General features: G+C 33.7%; 1 protein-coding gene across 17 annotated transcripts in view; it reads left to right on the top strand.

Moving 5' to 3' along the window:
- Positions 1 to 337: 337 nt before the first annotated feature.
- The window catches only part of LOC132266403 (pentatricopeptide repeat-containing protein At1g08070, chloroplastic-like), a 37,332-nt gene continuing 18,541 nt past the window's right edge, over positions 338 to 19,128 (top strand). For 2 of the 17 annotated variants that reach the window (XR_009468611.1, XR_009468609.1), the window contains exons 1-6: positions 340 to 695; positions 11,607 to 11,655; positions 12,004 to 12,095; positions 12,915 to 12,978; positions 15,471 to 15,564; positions 15,691 to 15,798. Coding sequence is in view for 12 of the 17 variants with exons in the window: in XM_059767262.1 (XP_059623245.1) it covers positions 15,471 to 15,564; positions 15,691 to 15,798 (202 nt within the window). In the remaining 5 variants the exon portion in view is untranslated. Of the gene's footprint in view, positions 696 to 11,606; positions 11,656 to 12,003; positions 12,096 to 12,914; positions 12,979 to 15,419; positions 15,565 to 15,660; positions 15,799 to 19,128 lie in introns of all 17 variants that reach the window. The other 15 variants (XM_059767258.1, XM_059767264.1, XM_059767266.1 and 12 more) reach the window with 13 other exon arrangements.

Consider the following 19,128-nt stretch of genomic DNA (forward strand, 5'->3'; position numbering starts at 1 on the left):
CTTTCTAACCATTTGCTGATGCTGACATCAACACCGTGAGTTGCTTAACAGCAAAGGGTAATTTGCTATGCAAACCAAAATTTCAAAGGTAGGTGGAATTATGAAACGTAAAAAAAGTGTAAATGAAATATGGACAAACCTGAAGGAGTATAGATGAAATTAACCCAATTTAAAAATATTTTTTTTAAATATTTTTCCCTTCAAATCCACCCTACCAAAGCCTTAAAGTTTAAGTCTTAAAATTCAAGTCTTAAAATTTTTAATATTATCAAACAACACCAAAGTCTTACTGTCAATATCATGCCACTCACGCACTACAAAATCCGAAGAGGGGGGAAGGGTTTGAGGAAAAAGTGTGAGAATGTTGGTGCGACTCTGTGAGTGTTTTTTTACAATGTGAATAATAATACTAATAATAATAAAAATTCCAAACAAAAATGATAATAATAACCGTGAGATTTAGACTTGGAGACTGGGGATAAAAAAAATTCCCATTCCCATTTTCTGTCAAGGTCTCTCATCTCCTACACCTAAGAACAACTAGAGTTTTTCGATCACTGGTGCTTGTAATCTGTTCCATCAAACACGAATTGCTGCTACTTCTTTCTCAAATCTTCTCCGTTGGAACTGTGGTTGGTAACTTTTTTCTCAAAATCATGTGATATCATCTTCAGATTCAACACCAGTTCATTCAGGTAAGATTTTTGGCAACAAATGTTTTCCCAGAACACAATTTTCTTTACTTCTTCTGTTTATTGAAGAATTATATGTTGTTGCTAGAAAATATAATTGTTTGGAATGCTTCTATTGATTGAATTGATATGGCATGATTTTCTTAAATGGATTTTACTCTATATTTGTGCTATTGAAACTTCTCTTGAGATTTGTGATATTTATATGGTTTGGAAAATGATTTAATGAAGAAAACTGAATAGAAGTAGTGATATACATGTTACATAAAGATATGATTAGAAAATTTCCGCACGTCTCCCACTTTATAATGTTATTTACATGGCGGGATAATAAGTATTCATACCAATAGCGACATGATAATGATAAGCTGAGAGTAAGAATTCAATCCAGCTTAAATTTTAGAACAATCAATATGCTTCTCCATGTCGTTAAGGAGGACAACATCCCTGTAGACATGTCGATTAATTTTAAGCACCTTGTGTTGGCCATGAGTATCCGAAGAGATATAGTGTCGGCAGGCAGGTAACTCGCAGGTGATGCAGTACTTGTTTAACTCATTCTTGCTAGCTTCATGAATTGAACAAGAGATGAGGAAGGTCCATTGCAGAAATGGCTGAAGCCAATCCGGCTTTTCCTTCTCATGTTGGATTGCATCTTCATTCTACAAAATTAATCCTTGTTAATGAATATACAAATCACTAAGATGATTAAAAAGCTAAAGAGCATAAACCAAACTGTGAATATGTGCATTAGTGTCTGGTAAATGATGTTATTTGTTATGCCTAGTAAGTAGTGTGTAGTAAGTTGTGTTTGTGTACCAAAAGGCCTCTAGCCCAATGGTATAACATTCCTTTCCTCAAAGAGGAAGGGAGGGGTTCGAGCTTGGGTGTGGGCAAAACTGTGTATGCACTCACCTGACCAAAAAAAAAAAAAAAAAGGGTTGTGTTTTAGTTTTTCGCATATACCTGTTATTGAAAGTGCAGTTTAACTGCCTTGGAAATAGGAAAAGTTATTGGTAATTTTAGAAGTGTCAATAGTATCTTAATGTTGAGCCTCTTTCAAGAATCAGAGAGAATTGGGCGCGGGATATGGAATTATGGAGTTGGAGCTTTTCTTAATGTTTGCCCCCAAAATCGACCTAAAGACAATTTAGTCAATTTGTGAGCGTGCCATGACCAAATATTCTTAAACAATCTTGTTTAATTGTGTAGAACAATTGAATGCGAAGAGCAAGAATGACCTTACCTTGATTCTTTCTTTTTGGTCCCTGGAATGACTTAAGCCAAAGTTGGCGCTTAAATGTACAGTGAATATCAGTATAAGTAAAAATATACATTTTCTTGTTGAGAATGTATTATTTTCGCTAGGCTTTAAAAAAAAAAAAAATGTAATATTTTCGCTAGATCAGTGCACAAAACTCTCATCATTAAATTGTTTTGGGAGGTGAGATGTATGAAGCCTTACCTTCACATGCGGAGAGGCTGTTTCCCGTTTCGAACTCATGACCTCTAAGTCACAATGGAACAACCTTATCATTACGCCAAGATCCCCAATCATATATTTTCTTCATTAGTTGAAAAAAAAAGAGTAGAATGATGATCAATTGCATTAACTTAAAAACTTCCCTTAAATTAAAACAAGAAAAATGAAACTAAGAATAGAGGGATTAAGGGTAGTAGGAAAAAAGAAAAGAAGATGGGGGGAAGCAAGGGAGGAAAGAAAATAGAAGAGGAGAGAAAGGAAGGAGAAGGACAATAGAGAGAAAGAAGAGGGGTGTGGAGGATATGCCAAGAGAAAGAGAGAATGAGAGATATAGAAGGATATAAAAGCTATGTATGATAAGGAGGGTAAAGGGGCAGTGTTTTTGCTGTTGGAGATGGGACCCTTTCAATTCTTGCTCTATATTATTCTTAATTACTTTAGTCTTGTGAGAGATATGTTTGACATGACAAGCATTTTATACTTGTTGTACAGTGTCATTGCAAGTCACTCACATGGCACACGTCCTACAAAAACTTATTAAATTTAAAATTAGAACCATTATCATAATCTGTCTTTATAACGCCTGAGAACCATAAATGAGAAATACATGCTAACTTTATACTTTTTTTTTACTATTTTAGCCTTGGATGTGTTCAATATGCCAGTGCACATCGTTCACGTTTCTCATCCGGTGGCAGAACCAATTTAAGACAGTATTTATTGTTTTCGAAGTATTCCTCTTAATGTTGCCCATGGTTTTTTTCTTCAACATTATCGTCATTTCTGCATTTATCATGCACAAATGAGGTTGGCCACATGGATTTCTTTCAATACCATATACCAGACAAAATCCAAACTAAATTTGTAGTGTATTTTTATTAGTCTTAATCTTGTTGGACACGTATTTGACAATGCCACTGTGTATCACTCACGTGTTGCTTGTATAAAAAAATTTTAAATTTAAATTTCTTTCCTTCTTTAATCTTATGGGAACATGTTTGACATGCCAGCACATATGATACTTGTTAAATATCGCTCGTGTGGCACATTTCATAAAAAAAAACTGATTTAAAATTAAAATTTTGACCGTTCTCATAATCTCTCTTTATGACACTCAAAAATCATAAATTTATATTCTTCTTAATTATTTTAGTCTTAGAGGGGATGTGTTCAATATGCCAGTGCACAACGCTCACGTGTCTCATCTTATGACGAAACTGATTTAAGACAATATTTATTGTGTTCAAAGTATTCCTCTTAATGTTGCCCATGGTTTTTACTCATAAAAACCATCTACAGGACAATGCCGTTTAATATCGTCGCATTTAATGTCACTCACGTGTCTCTTGTTGTCAAAAGTTATTTAAATTCTTTTCCTCATTTTTTATTTTTTCATTTTTATTTTTATTTATTTATTTTTTTTTCTTACCTATTTAGTCATATGAGAACATGTTTGACATGCAGAGCATGTGATTCTTGTTCCACAATGGCGTTGCATATTGCTCAAGTGCGCGTGTCATACAAAAACTGATTTAAAATTACAAAAAACTGATTTAAAATTAAAAATTTAACCGTTCTCATAATCTGTCTTTATGACACCCAAATATCATAAATGAGAAATACATGGTAAGTCTGTATTTTTCTTAATTATTTTAGTCTTGGAGGGTATGCGTTGAATGTGCCAGTGCATATTGTTCACATGCGTTGAATATGCCAGTGCATATTGTTCACGTGTCTCATCCTGGGAACTAATTTAAGGCTGAGTATTTAGTATTTTGAAAGTATTCTTCTTAATGTTGCCGATGGTTTTTACTTATAAAAACTATATACCAGATAAAATCCAGGCTAACTTTGTAACGTTTTTTTTATTGGTCTTAATTTTGTACAGCTTTTGGGATACGTTCCCCTCTTGAACGCTTTCTAATACATTTTACTTATCAAAAAAAAAAAAACAAAAAAAAAAAAGATGGAGTCAAGTTATTTTGTATAATGAGCGAATGATTCTAGAAAAAGTTGAAGTGGTCCAACATAGTTGAGATTATTCTCTCTCAGAGTTCCTATGCCAGACATCTCTTCCCAAATGCCAAATTCAGAAATTTGTTAATGTGTTTAAAAAAAAAACACAACAGTTTATTTGTTATGTTGTAAAAAGCTATACTTATTTTGCTGATTGGAGACAGTAATGATACAAGTCAATCATTGAAAAAAAAAAAAATCTAAATAAGATGGCAGAGCAATTTTGATCGATTATTTCTTCAATTTGGAATCGATTCATAACAATTCTTTGATTTTTCATATAAAAAAAATACAGATACAGATTCGTGTTGTCATTAATCATTTGATATAATATTTCAATACGTATACGTATGTATATAGTTTTATCCTTCATTCTTTTTGAAGTTTGATGAAAAGATTCTTCTAACATAGCAACGTAGTCAACTCCATATGTTAGAACAACTTCCATTGAGTCTCTGCACATATCCTTTTTCGATTTTTGCTTTCTGAAAAGGATTGTTTTAATAAAATAACAACATCTTGAGAGTGATAATTTGAGGTGAAACTTTGTTACACATAAGTAGGATTGAAGCAAACTTCAATAGGAATCACTCCGCGATATATAGCCAGTAATGTAACTCCTGATTCCACCAAGACTGCCATTCTTGAGGAATCACAGCATGCTGGAATCTCTCCAGCTTCGCAGTGATCACCTTGCAAATTTGATCTGCGTCAGTGTTAATATCACGAATCATCTCCAAAATCTCCTGCTTGACATGATCCATTAATGCATGAGATGAAGTCCAACAAATAAAAAAGAAAATGTGAACATGAATTAAAATTGTAGTTACCTTCTGGGCTGATTCAGCAACTCTCGCTCTTGCCCTTGTACAAATGACCCTGACAGCCACCGTCTTTTCCAGAAGATCTGCACATATGTATTAATTATCAAGAATTTGGATCATTCGTTCATGATCTAGATTCTAAGAGGACAAAATAATTAGTCCACAAGGACCAAAATTGTTATTACTTTCTTTGGCTGCTGTAATAGAAAAATTGAGGAAAACAAGAGAGAAGGTTAACTCATTACACAAGACTACATCATTGAGAAGTCTGGGGAGGGTTAGACGTATGAAGCCTTACCTTAACATGCGGAGAGGCTGTTTCCCATTTCTTACTTGTGACCTCCAAGTCACAATTCAACAAACTCATAATATATTCTTCATTAGTTGACAAAATAATTAGAGTAGAACGATGATCGATTACACTATCTTTAACAAATATTCCTTAAAATTAAAACAAGAAATATGTAAACTGGGATTGAGGGTTGTAGGAAGAAAGGAAAGAAGATTGGTGGGGTGGGGTAGGGGGAAGCGAGGAAAGAAAAGAGAGGAGAGAAAGGAGGGAGGAGGCCAAATAGAGAGATGGGAGAGGCAAGGATAATGAGAGAGAGATAGAGAAAGAGAAAGAGATAAAAGATATGTATGTTAAGGAGGGTAAAGGGGCATAGTCTTGGCTTTTGGAGCTGGGACCCTTCTCATACTAAGTCTATAGTTTTCTTAATTACTTTAGTCTTGTTGGGGGAGATCCCTCGACATGCCAACGGATTTTATAGTTGTTTAATGCCGTTGCATGTCGTTCACGTGGCACATGTGCTACAAAAAATTATTTAAAATTAAAATTAGAACCATTATCATAATCTCTCTTTATAACACCTAAGAATCATAAATGACAAATACAATGTGTATTGCTTATGTGTCTTATCCTGTGACAAAACCGATTTAAAATAATATATTTATTTGTTTTGAAGTATTAATCTTCGTAATGTCGCCCATGGTTTTTACTTTGAAACCATATACTGGACAAAATCCAAACTAACTTTGTAACAATATTTATTAGTCTTAATATGGTGGGGATGTATTTGACAATACTATTGCATTTGACTCACGTGGCGCTTGTTGTATAATTTTTTTTTAAAATTTAAAATTTGATCCATCTCATCTTCTTTCTTTAGTTTCGTCATAATTTTATATTAAAACCATAAATAGTATAAACATTATATCATTTTTAATTACTTTAGTATTATATATGTTTGACATGCCAACACATACGATGCTTGTTGTATAATATTGTTGCATGTTGTTCACATGGTTCATGTCATCAAAACTAATTAAAAATGTAATCGTTCTCATAAATGAGAAATACAATCTACCTTTATATTTTTCTTTATTAGTTTAGTCTTAGAGGGGTCATGTTCAATATGCCAGCGCCTATTCCTCAAGTGTCATCTTGTACCAGAAGTGATTTAAAATAGAATATTTATTGCTTTCAAAGTATTCCTCTTATTGTTGTCCATGGTTTTTAGTTTTTACTTAAAAACTATATATAGGACAAAATTTTAACTAAATTGTAGTATTTCTAATTAGTTTTAATATTGTTGGACACATAGTGCCCCGTTGGACTAGCCCTTTATTGTTGAACACTTATTTTTCTTAATTAATTTGGTCTTGTGGGAATATATTTGACATATCAGTGCATATTGCTCATGTGTCCTGTTGTGACAAAGTTGAATTATAAATTAAATATTTTTATTTTGGATTTTTTTAATGTTTGTCACTTCCAAAAAAAAATTATTATTATATTAAATCATTATATATATAGATGTATGTGTCTGTGTGTATATATAAAATATTAACCAAAATGCATGTGATGAGGAACATTGTTAGAAATTTTTTAAAGTTATTTTGATTTTAGTAACAAGTTGTCCAATGTAAGGAGTTAACCACACCTCGCATTCAGTTTAGAACAGTTCTCAATAATAAAATAATTGGTACTCGTCTACCTAATACGATAACCACATATATATTTTTCTCACTTGAAATTTGGCAATTCACAGTGAGAGATATACTATGGTCTTGAAAGGGCACTTGGGGAGAGGGATAGCTTAAACGGTTGGCTTGTTGTCTCTTGGTATACTAATGACATCTATTGGCTTATTGACGTGGGATTGGACTCCACCAAGTGATTCTTTATCTCACGTAATTTTGCCCACCCGTTCCACTTTCGTGCCGGAGAAATTGGGATTCGAAACCATGATCATATTGTTAGAGGGGACATGTTCAATATGCATGCTAACTTTATATTTTCTTAATTATTTTAGTCTTAAGAGGGGACGTGTTCGATATGCCAGCGCATATTGTTCATGTGTCTCATCCTATGACGGAACTGATTTAAAATAGAGTATTTATTGTTTCTAAAGTATTTTTCTTAATGTAGCCAGTAGTTTTAATTTTGTAAAAAAAAATATCTTCGACAAAATTCAGACCACTGTTGTAGCATTTTTTATTAGTCTTAATCTTATTGGACACATATTTGACAATGTCATTGTATGTCACTCACATGTTGGCCTTATTTGTGTACAAATAATTTAAATTTAAATTTCTATCCTTCTCTTCATCTTTCTATATTACTTTAATCTTATGGGAACATGTTTGACATGCCAGTGCATAAGTTGCTTGCTGTACAATTCCATTGCTTGTCGCTCGCATGGCACCTGTCCCACAAAATATAATTAAAATTCTTTCTCATAATCTCTCTCTTTGTGACATCCAAAAATCACAATTGAGAAAACACACGGTAACTTTGTAATGTTTTTAATTTAAAAATGCCAGTGCGTATCGTTCATGTGTATCATCCTGCAACGGAACTAATTTAAAACAGAGTATTTATTGTTTTCAAATTATTCTTCTTAGTGTTGCCCATGGTTTTTACGTCAAAAAAACCAAATTCCAAACAAAATATGGGCCAACTTTGTAGCATTTTTTTTTTTTTTTTTTTTTCATTAGCCTTAATGTTGTTGGACACAATTTGACACTACCATTGCATGTCTCTCACGTGGCACTTGTTTCGTTTCAATTTTTTATTGAAACCATAGATAGGATAAATCCATGCTAAGTTTATATTAGTCTTTGTGGGGACATGTTTGACATGCCAACGCATATGACAATGCTGTTGTATGCCACTCATGTGGGCATGTCATAAAAGCCAGATATAAAATAAAAATTTAACCTTCTCATAATCTCTCTCTTTATAACACCCAAATCATAATTGAGAAATACAAGATAACTCTACATTTTTCTTAATTAGTATAGTTTTAGAGGCGACAAGTTCAATATGGTAGCATAGATTGCTAAAGTGTCTCATTTTATGGCAGAAGTGATTTAAAATAGAGTATTTATCGTTTCCAAAGTATACCTCTTAGTGCTGTCCATGGTTTGTACTTCTATACAAGATACAAGATAAAATTCTGACTAATTTTGTAATATTTCTGTTCTTCTTTTTTCTAGTTGATACTCACCCCCCCACCCCACCCCCGTTACAGTTGGTATTAGAGCCGCCGGCGAGTTTGTGTCCCATGTTATGTCAAAGTTGATTTAAATTTTTCTTTATTTTGGATTTTTTTTAAAAAATGTTTATCACTTTCCAAATTTTCTATTATATTATGTTATTATATGTGTGTATAATATATATTATTATTTTTATTATTATATGTGTGTATATTTATTTATTTTATTATTATTTATTTTTCTTACTTTTTCACAATCCTCTTCCTACCCTATGCCTTCACCTGAAACCACTATAATCTGAACTCTGAAGATGGTTTTCATCCTATAATCTGAAAATGGTTATGTCAATCACATTCCCATAGCATATAAGAAACCCATTTTCTGTCGAGGTCTCGTCTCCTATACCTAGAAGAACAACTAGGGTTTCTCTATCACTGGTGCTTAAAATCTGTTCCGTCAAACACGAATTACTACTACTTTCATCTCCATTGGAATTGTGCTTGGTGCAAACTTTCCTCTCAAAACAATGTGATATCTTCAGATTCAACACCAGATCATTTAGGTAAGATTTTTGGCAATTAATGTTTCCCCAAAACACATTTTTCTTTGCTTCTATTTATTGAAGTATTACTATGTCATTGCTAGAAAATATAATTGTTCCATCAAATGATATAATTGTTGGGAATGGTTCATTGGTAGAATTGACATGGCACACTAACAGTTTGATGATTTGCTTCAATGAGATCTTTCTCTATATCTGTGCTATTGAAACTTCTCTTGAGATTTGTGAATATAAAATCTTCCATCTTGTTATGTCTATTTCCTTTACAGGGTGTTTCTCTGTACAGGTTAGACTGTTAGACCCGAGTTCGTTAGTCTGCTTGTACTGAAGTCCTACAATGTACATCCCCCTCCTCCTCAAATGAAACCACAAAAAAAAAAGGGGATATAGAAGCTTGATATTACCTGCTTAAAATAATCGCGAAGCCTTTTAATCTCAACATGAACATTTTTAGATTAGAAAAAAGGCTAGCTCAGTACATGAGGCTCTCAATATTATAGGGTCTGGAGAAAGTCAGATGTACACAGCCTTACCTCCACATGCGGAGAGGTTGTTCTAAATATTGGGAAGACAGTTAATCCCAAATGTAATGACAAAAAGTGAAAACACGCACACTATAAGCTGAGTCATACATACAAAGACACAAGCAAATTTATATATTTGCTCCGTTATTAGTTTATTTTGAGATGCATGAAGCTGATGCTTCCATCTCTGGAAAGAATGAGTGAGTGGTAGGTTGTGACGTTCCACATCGCCCGTGGGGAGAGGTTGTTGTCACTTTTATGTGTGGACTCCTCCTAACTGTGTAGACATGTTTTGAGAGCACGGAGAGTGCGCAAAACGGACAGTATCTGCATAGGTCATGGTAGATGGTATTAGAGGTAATCCCCAACCACAAATGGGAGGAGCATGCACAAGCCCATGAGGGTTAGGCCAGAGAGGACGCTGGGTGCCAAGAGGGGTTTGGGGGAGAGGTTGTTGACACTTATATGTGTGGACACCTCCTAACTGTGAAGACGTGTTTTGAAAATTGTGAGCACGGATAGTGTGCAAAGCGGATAATATCTACACAGCGGGACTGGTCATAACATTGGCGCACACACGCCTTCAAGTAAGAGAAGACCTATGAGGCACTCCTTTCCTCTCTCGCTTTCTCTTCCCTGTTATAGCCTGTGTGCCTTCTTCATCTGGAGGTGGACTTTGGACAGCAAGAAAGGGAGGTTCAGTTTCATTTTCCTTTCTTGAAAAAGCTTCAACCTGCAAATTTTGATTTCAATTTAAAAAAAAGTCAATAGATTCTTGAACAAGGGAAACAATGATAATGAACTAGTCATATCTCGCCTTCTTACCTTGCATGCAGTGGAGCAGTAGCGGTTGGCATTTGGGTCGAGTAATTTCCTGTGGCACACCTCACATGCTGCATTCACATCTATTTGTGAACCACTGTGTGGCAGAGGATTCAGAGATATGACCAACTGCTTGTTGCATTTGTAGGTCTGCAATAACAAAGGATGGCAGATGTAGTCAGGAAGAAAAAGAGACCTATAAAGTTAAGATTGAAAATGTTTGATTGAATCAATAGTTAGAAACCAATAAATGATGGCATCCACACATCATAATCCAAGAGATGTTTCATTTAACGGAAGTGCATGACAACTATTTCTTGTTATGTGAGGGTGATGTTATGTTAGTCCTTTATGAACAAAAGCAAATCTTATCAATTATAGAATATTAAAGTAAACTAAATAAGGTCAAAGTTACTTTAAATATTTGAAACTATTACTTTTTAATTAAAGAATTTGTACCTGAATTTTAGAACAATCAATATGCTTCTCCATGTCGCTAATGGGGACAACATCCTTGTAGGTATGTCGATAAATTTTTAGTACCTTGTGTTGTCCATGAGTACCCCAAGAGATACAGTGCCGGCAGGCAGGTAACTTGCAGGTGATGCAATACTTATTCAACTCATTTTTGCTGGCTTCATGAATCGAACAAGAGCTGAAGAAGGTCCGTCGCAGAAATGGCTGAAGCCAATCCGACTTTTCCTTCTTATGTTGGACTGAACCTTCATCCTGCAAAATTAGTACTTTTTAGTGAATCAATACCAATGACTAAGATGATTAAAACGCTACAGGGCATAAGGCAAACTGAGAGTATGTACAATAGTGTCTAGTAAATGATGTTATTTATTGTTCCCAGAAAGTATTGTGTAGTAAGTTGTGTTTCTGTGTTTCCCATTTTCTTGTTATTGGAATTGCAGTTTGACTGCCTTGGGAATAGGAAAACTTATTGGTAATTTAGAAGTGTCAATATTATGTAAATGTTGACAGTTAACAAAAGGATGAAGTGTCTTACCTTGATGGCGGAATATGATTATGCATGAAAATGAAATTTTTTGTGCCTTTGTTGGACTCGATTTAGGTTCCAAAAGTTGTTTCTCTATGTGTTTAAAGTTGGATTACAGTTACAATTTTTTTTTTTTTTTTTTGAAGATGCTCATAAGTTGCTTTATTCTTTCTTTGTAGTGGAAAAGAGTGTGGAAGCTAGAGGGTGGCATCAGCTAAATGCAAGTTGGTATTGATAATTTCTTTTCAGTGGAAAACTAATTACTACTTCTAAATGAAAGACATGCTATTTGATGCTATTATTAAATCAATAATTAAAGATATTAAATATTATTGTTCCTATGATTCAGAAGGATTATATATCAATTTAGACATTCTTGTATTATTGACCTGTTTTGGGAATTGCTCTTATATTATCTTTTCCAAAGCTTTGACCATTTGGTGTTATTAGATATAGAAAATATCTAGTCTGTGAGATCCCTTGTGTTTAGTGTTCATACTTTTGGTTTGTATACTGTGGTTGGTTCAGAATTTGGCTTCAATTTCTAGACTAATGTAAATATTAAGTATCTTACAGTAACTAAGGATTAGACTTTTAGTCCACTGCAAAGTTGATGAAGCCTCTTTCATACCAACTTCACTAGTCGCTGCTAAATCACGAAATTCACGGTATTTTCTTTTACTAGCTTTGGAATTTATTTTTGATGGATTATTCAAGTTAGTTAATGAATCAATTTGTCTGATAGTTCTGTCTAATACCTCTTTATCTTTTAGAAAGGAAAAGGAATATTATGCGGCTAGTTAGCATTATTGTTTGATTCTAATAATAGACAAATACATGAATTAATTTGAATTAGTTGATGAAGTGATATATATTTTTCAACTTCACATACTGGTCCATGGTTGAAAAAAAATTAGAATTTTAAAATTAATGTTGATATAGTTTCATAAAACATTTTAATTAAGTATTAAACCATTTGCAGACTAAACCTTAGAAAATCATGATGTTCAAATCATAATAATACTAGGTCTAAAAGAATACAAATTTGAAGATGAAGCCTTTGTAGATCTATATACACATTTAAAAGCAAGTCAAAATGGTTCATTTCAACGAAATCTAAGTTATATGCATTAACATAGAAAAGGATATCAACATTTTAATTTGTCTTTTGGAAGATTTTTTTAACCCTTCATATTAGGATATATAGGCTAAACTATGACAAGTAAACTGATCATTTCTAAAAGGAAAAAGAAATTGAGAAAAATAACATTTTTGGTATAATAAAGTGTTCATCTCCTTTAATCTAGTTTTTGTAACAGAATGAATTACAGTCTTAAACAATGAAAAGATATTTGGAAAATATCTGATGAAGATTTCAAAAGGAAGATATGAAATACTTGAGTTCACATACCTTACTCATCTCTTCTTGCAAGTTAAAATGGAATATGAAGTGTAAGTTTCTTTTTCCTTTCTTCTCTCTCTATCAGTCTCGAAGCTTTGAACTAGGACTTGAGAATGAAGAACCAAAGACCACTAGACCATATCTAAAATGTAAGTTTACACTTTCTCTCTTTTTATTGTTCAAAAATGGAGGCTGTGAAGTTACTTTAAGTTATTTAAGTTCAATGCATGTATGGCTTTGAGAATTGTGGACCATTAAGTTTTTGCATTTGCAAAATTTATGTCATGGTTGTGTTAAATTTTTACTTATTGTTATGCCTATCACATCATCGTAGTGTAAATACTTTCATAATTATTTATTTATATAATCTTAGATTCATAATAATAATAATAATAAATATCACATTTATAATATAAATGTCTGAAAAAATAAATTTCCTTTATCCCCTTGTTTTATAGTTTAAAAATGGAGAGAGTGAAAATATGACAATTTAGTTCGACACATCAATGATTTTGAGGTTGCAAATACATTCCCATTTGCAAATGGAAATCATTTGTCTTAGATGTGCAACTATTATTATGGTTATTGATATTATCATAGTGTAAATGCATTCATAAATATACCTATGAAAGCATTTATGACCATATTATGTGTATAACCATAAAAATAATTACTTACCATAATACTAATTACTCCTTTCATCCCATAATGATGTTCACCCTTTAGGACTCTAGGTTTTTAATGGAGCTGTCATTATATGCATTACGCCCTTTTAAATTTAGAAAACTAATTGAATTTTATTTGAACATCTACTTTACTTTGTTGATTTGAAAAGATTTTCAAAACTTAAGGATAATTTGGGGAGGTTGAAATTTCGAACATCAAACATCTTAGAAATGAAAGTGGACATTTATTTTGGAACATCCCAAAAAGGAAACATCCACTTTCCTTTTTAAGATGCATTTAGTGCATTGTCTGAATGCCTTCATAAATACTTATGAAAGTAATTTTTACCATATGATATATTAAAAATAACACTAATTACTTGACATAATACTTTCTTGATTCTAATTTAGTAGTCCATTTTTCCTTTTTTGGTTGTCCCAAAATGCTTATCCTATTTAAAAAGTCAAAGTGAGATAAATTCATCTTTATGTAAATTTCCTTTTAGGTTTTCAAAAAATTTCAAACAATTTTAAAAGGGGATAATACACTAATTGCATGTTCCCTTGAAAAGTTATAGAATTAAAAAGGGACTATTAACCTGGGATAGAGGGAGTATTAATTACTCTTACCTCTCCATAATAAATATCACTCTTTGAAATTCTAACTTTTTTAAAGAACATGCATTTAATGCATTGACCCTGTAAAAATTACAAAACTAATTGAAAAAAATTTAAACATTTCTTTATTGATTTGAAAATATTTTCAAAACTTAAGGATGATTTGGAAATTTTGAAATTTGAAGCATATATTTATTTTGGGAATGGAAACATCCACTTTCCTTTTTGAGATGCATTTAGTGCATTGTCTTAAATTTGCAACTACTATTATGGTCATAGACATTATCATAGTTTTAATGCCTAAGAATTTTTTATATAACCAAAACTCATTACTAACCACAATACTGCATGTGTCCCATTTAATAGTCCATCTTTTCTTTTTTGGTTGTTTCAAAATACTTGTCCTATTTGCAAAGTAAAAAATGGACAATGTTTGTCACTTTGAAAAGTTGGAATCTTGAAAAGGGACACAATTAAATTGGGACATAGGGAGTATATTTCTTTCCGGGAGACCTGTTGACCAAATTGTATAAAATAATAATTTTTTCCTTCATTATTTGTAATATAACATATTATTATAATATAAGTGCATTATTGACTTTTCACACTTATAGTTACTTTTCGGCCGCTGGCGAACGGGTTTAGGGAAGGTCAAAGTAATAAACGTTGCCCAAACCTCAGGGGAGGTCAATGTAATTTATCCTAAAATAAAATGAATAATTTTTTTTTTCTTTTCATTGGCAAGAAAAACACACACCCATTTGGCCCTGCGGGGACTTGAACTATCACCATCCACTTTGGGAGGTAGAGGAGATACCACTAGGCCACAAGGCCCTTGGTAAATAAAATGAATAATTGAGGTTCAAAATTTTAGAGAAAGAATCATACACAAAAATTAAATTTTCTTGTAAGAGTAGCAACATTTGAACTCAACCGGAAATTTCTATCTCTAATTTGTTAATAGAGAAGTAAAACCTCTTGGTCTTTCTGTTATCTCTCTCCAGCTTTTATGCCCTATAGCTCTGTCTTCTAAATTTTATGTTCTTCGCCAAATATTTCTTTTGTTGTTAACCATGTGATTTATTCTATATTATAACTAGATTGAACAAGGAGTGGTCCAATGCAAACATTATGATTCATTCTACTGTCATTTGCATTCTCCTTTCAATTTTCTTTGCCACCCATGTCTTAGGTTGAGGTTCAGAGATGGCTATTTCTTGATTAATCGGCTTACATTCCATGTTGTTCATCATGATTTCTTGTTTGAATGATTGTTATATTCCCTATATTCATGGCCAATTGAACAGTACATGACATGAGAAATTCCTTGAATGCTCATGTAACTGTTGTCCATTTAGATGCACCTCAACGTATCCCACTACGTAACCGTTGCCAAGGCACTGAAAGAAAAGAAGAGCCACAGATGCCCCACTCATTTATCCATCGATTCAGGTACTCTTACAAATTCATTCATTACTGCAACTGTAGCAATATGAAAATAGGAAAAAAAGTGGAAACACATCCATATATTCTGGCATTTCGTGGCAGGACAATAACTTCTGCCTGCTTGTGTGATAGACAAGGTGACAAAGTTATGCATAAAAGCAAGTATCTTGACTCAGTTCAAATGCTTGGGTGAATTCAAGGGTCGAGAGATTTGTTTTCCATGTCTAGAAAAATCACCAGGTTTGTCATTTTTTTTCTCAAACTCTTATTCAGGTCAAAATGATGTCAGGTTGATAAATTTGCCATTTTTTAGACATTAGACATGTTGAAGCTTAATCTGCTTGACATTTATAATTATGTGGTAAGGGTACACCTGACTCTGTTGCCTGTATTAAGGTCCTACAATATTCACCCCCCTTCTCCACAAATTAACCATGGAAATGCTACTAATATATGCTTAAAATAATTGTAAAAGGAGAAAAACTACGCAAATGCAGTTAAAAGAAAAAACACACCAAAGCACATCCATGAGAAAAGACACATCAAACCAAAGTCATATTTCAAGGTCCATCATTGGTTTGGCTTGAGCTGCTTTCAGACGATGCTTCCATTTCCAAATACGATGAGTGAGTAGTAGGCACACTCTAATCTTCAGAAAACAGGAGATCTTTTGAGGATCCTTTTTGCACTACACCTGCTTATTGTCTAAAATGTTCCCACCTGAAAGGAAAATTAACTGATATATATATATATATATATATATATATATATATATATTTATAATGGAGCATAAGCCTTGTGGTCCGAAGGTATCAATCTTGTTCTTAGCTCCTATTTGGTCCTAATGTTAGATTTAGAGTTCGTGATGGCAGTCGCGTTCATTTTTGGGAAGATCTTTGGTGTGGACATCAGCCTTTATGTCGTACTTTCCCAAGATTATTTAGTATTGCAGTTGATAGACATGCCACCGTAGCTAACTGTTATCAGCTTGATAATAGTGCAATTACGTGGAATGTTCTTTTTCGGCGTTCTTTTCAGGATTGGGAGTTAGATGATGTGAGCATTTTTTTGGATCAATTGTATTGGCAGGAAGGAATTGGTAAGGGTTATGACAATTTGATTTGGATTCCCTCTTCTCACGATCATTTTGAAGTAAGGTCTTTGTTCTTATGTTTGTCTAATTTTGCACCCTCTGATTTTCCATGGAAGATTATTTGGCGTTCTATGGCTCCTACTAGGGTGGCTTTTTTTGTATGGACCGCCGTTTGGGATAAGATTCTGATGATCGATAATTTGAGGAAAAGGGGAAATTATTTTGTTAATTGGTGTTGCATATGTAAGCAGAATGGGGAGTCAGTTGATTATCTCCTAATGCATTGTTCTGTAGCGCACTACTGTTGGAATCTTATTATTGGGCTTTTTGGCATATTTTGGGTAATGCCACGTTCTACTAAGGAGCTGATTCATGCTTGGAGAGGTTGTCGTGTGAGTAGAAGTATTCGTGATTATTGGAGATCTGCACTGCATTGTATTTGGTGGTGCATTTGGAGGGAGAGAAATAGTAGAATGTTTGAAGGAAATGAGTCGTCTACAGCGACACTGAAACTTTTTATTATTCGTTCTCTCTTCAGTTATGTGAACAGAAGTTTCTGTTCCTCTTCTGTTGATTTAATTTCTTTTTTGGATTCTTTGGGGCCTTAGTTCCCGGTTTCTTTTATGTCTATGGGACGCGTTCCCCTATTGAACGCCTTTTTTAATTTATTATTACTTATCAAAAAAAAATTTGGTCCTCAGGCAAGTCTATTTCCTTTGCTGGGTGGTTCTCTTTACGGTTCAGGAATTTGCAGTAAGGTTAGACCTGATTCAGTTTGCTTGCACTGAAGTCCTACAACATACACACCCCCTCCTCAAACCAAACCACAAAAAGAACTCCATTTGAATTATTTGCGGTCCATATCAGTACGAGTACAGAAATTTACAGTCTTACTTTTGAAGATCAAGAAATTCTAGGGAGATGTAAGAATAATTACCAATTGGACCCTTAGCCCGAGAGAGGGAGGGGGGGAGGGGAAGGAAGAGAGAGAGAGAGAGAGAGAGAGGGATATATACGCTTTATCTTACCTGCTTAAAATAACTGCAAAGCATTTCATCTCAACATGAACATTATTAAGATAAAAAAAGGGGCTAGCCTCGCGAGACTTCTACGATTGCAGGGTTTGGAATGCATCAAATGTATGCAGCCTTACCTCCACGCGTGGAGAAACTTTTCTAAATATTATATAGTTATACAATCCCAAATAGAATGTCAAAAAGAAAAAGAAAAACATACACTATAAGGAGAGTCATACATAGAAACACACACAAGATGAGTAATATCTAAGTTCCATTATGATGAGCTGCTGGAATCTGATGGTTCCATCCCCAAACAGAACGAGTGAGAAGTAAGCACCCCAAGCCTTCAGGTAAGAGGAGACCTAGAGGGCACTCCCTTTCTCTCGCGCTCTCTCTTCCGTGTTGTCGCTTGACTGCTGCCTTCATCTGGAGGTGGTCTCTGGATAGCACGTTAGGGAGGTTCTCCACCTGCAAATTTGGATTTTCAATTGCAAATAAAGTCGCTATATATTTGAACAAAGGAAACAATGAGAATGAACTAGTCATGTCTTGCCTTCATACCTTGCATTCACATCTATCTGTGAAGTGCTTTGCGGCAAAGGGTTCAGAGTTATGACCAAGTGCTTGTGGCATTTGTATGTCTGCAACAACAAAGAATAGCAAATCTAGTCATGGTTAATCTAGTCTCTCTCTCTCTTCTATCAAGAATCAAAGAGAGAGAGATGAGGTTGGATCCTTTAGGGCAAGATTGATCCAAGGATGATTTAGTCAATTTGTGAGCCTAGGGTCAAATTTGATGCCAACCAAATATTCTTGAAGGGACCATGTTTAGTCCTTTAGAATGTAAGCAATGGAGTGCGGGTAGCAAGAATGACCCTTACCTTGATTCTTTCTTCTTGTCATTGGAAGGACTTGGGCCAAATTTAGTACTCAAGTGTACAATGAACATACGATCTAACTAAAATGTAATGTTTTTCCGAAAAGGGTCAGATATATTCTTACCTTCACATGCGGAGAAGCTGTTTCTCGTTCTGAATTCATGAGCATAGGTCATAATAAAACCTTATCGTTGCGTCAAGACCATCACTCATAAGCTAAGAGAGAGAGAGAGAGAGAGAGAGAAAATGTGAGATATATAGAAGGAGATAAAAGCTATGTATGTTAAGGAGGGTAAAGGGGTAGAGTTTAACCCTTTCCATACTAACTTTATATTATTCTTGTGTGAAAGATGTTTTTATATTTGTTGTACAATACCATTGCGTGTCACTCACGTAACACGTCCTATAAAAATAGATTTAAAATTAAAATTAAAACCATTATCATAATCTCTCTTTATAATGCCGGAGAATCATGAATGAGATATAAAAGCTAAATTAATATTTTTATTGACTATTTTATTCATAAAGGGGACGTGTTCAATATGCCAGCACATATTGCTCACGTGTGTTATCCCCAGAA

Source organism: Cornus florida, unplaced genomic scaffold (genome assembly GCF_030987335.1).
Source record: "Cornus florida cultivar Cherokee Brave unplaced genomic scaffold, ASM3098733v1 CherokeeBrave_3.0.0_Hap2_Chr07, whole genome shotgun sequence".
Classification (NCBI taxonomy): domain Eukaryota; kingdom Viridiplantae; phylum Streptophyta; class Magnoliopsida; order Cornales; family Cornaceae; genus Cornus; species Cornus florida.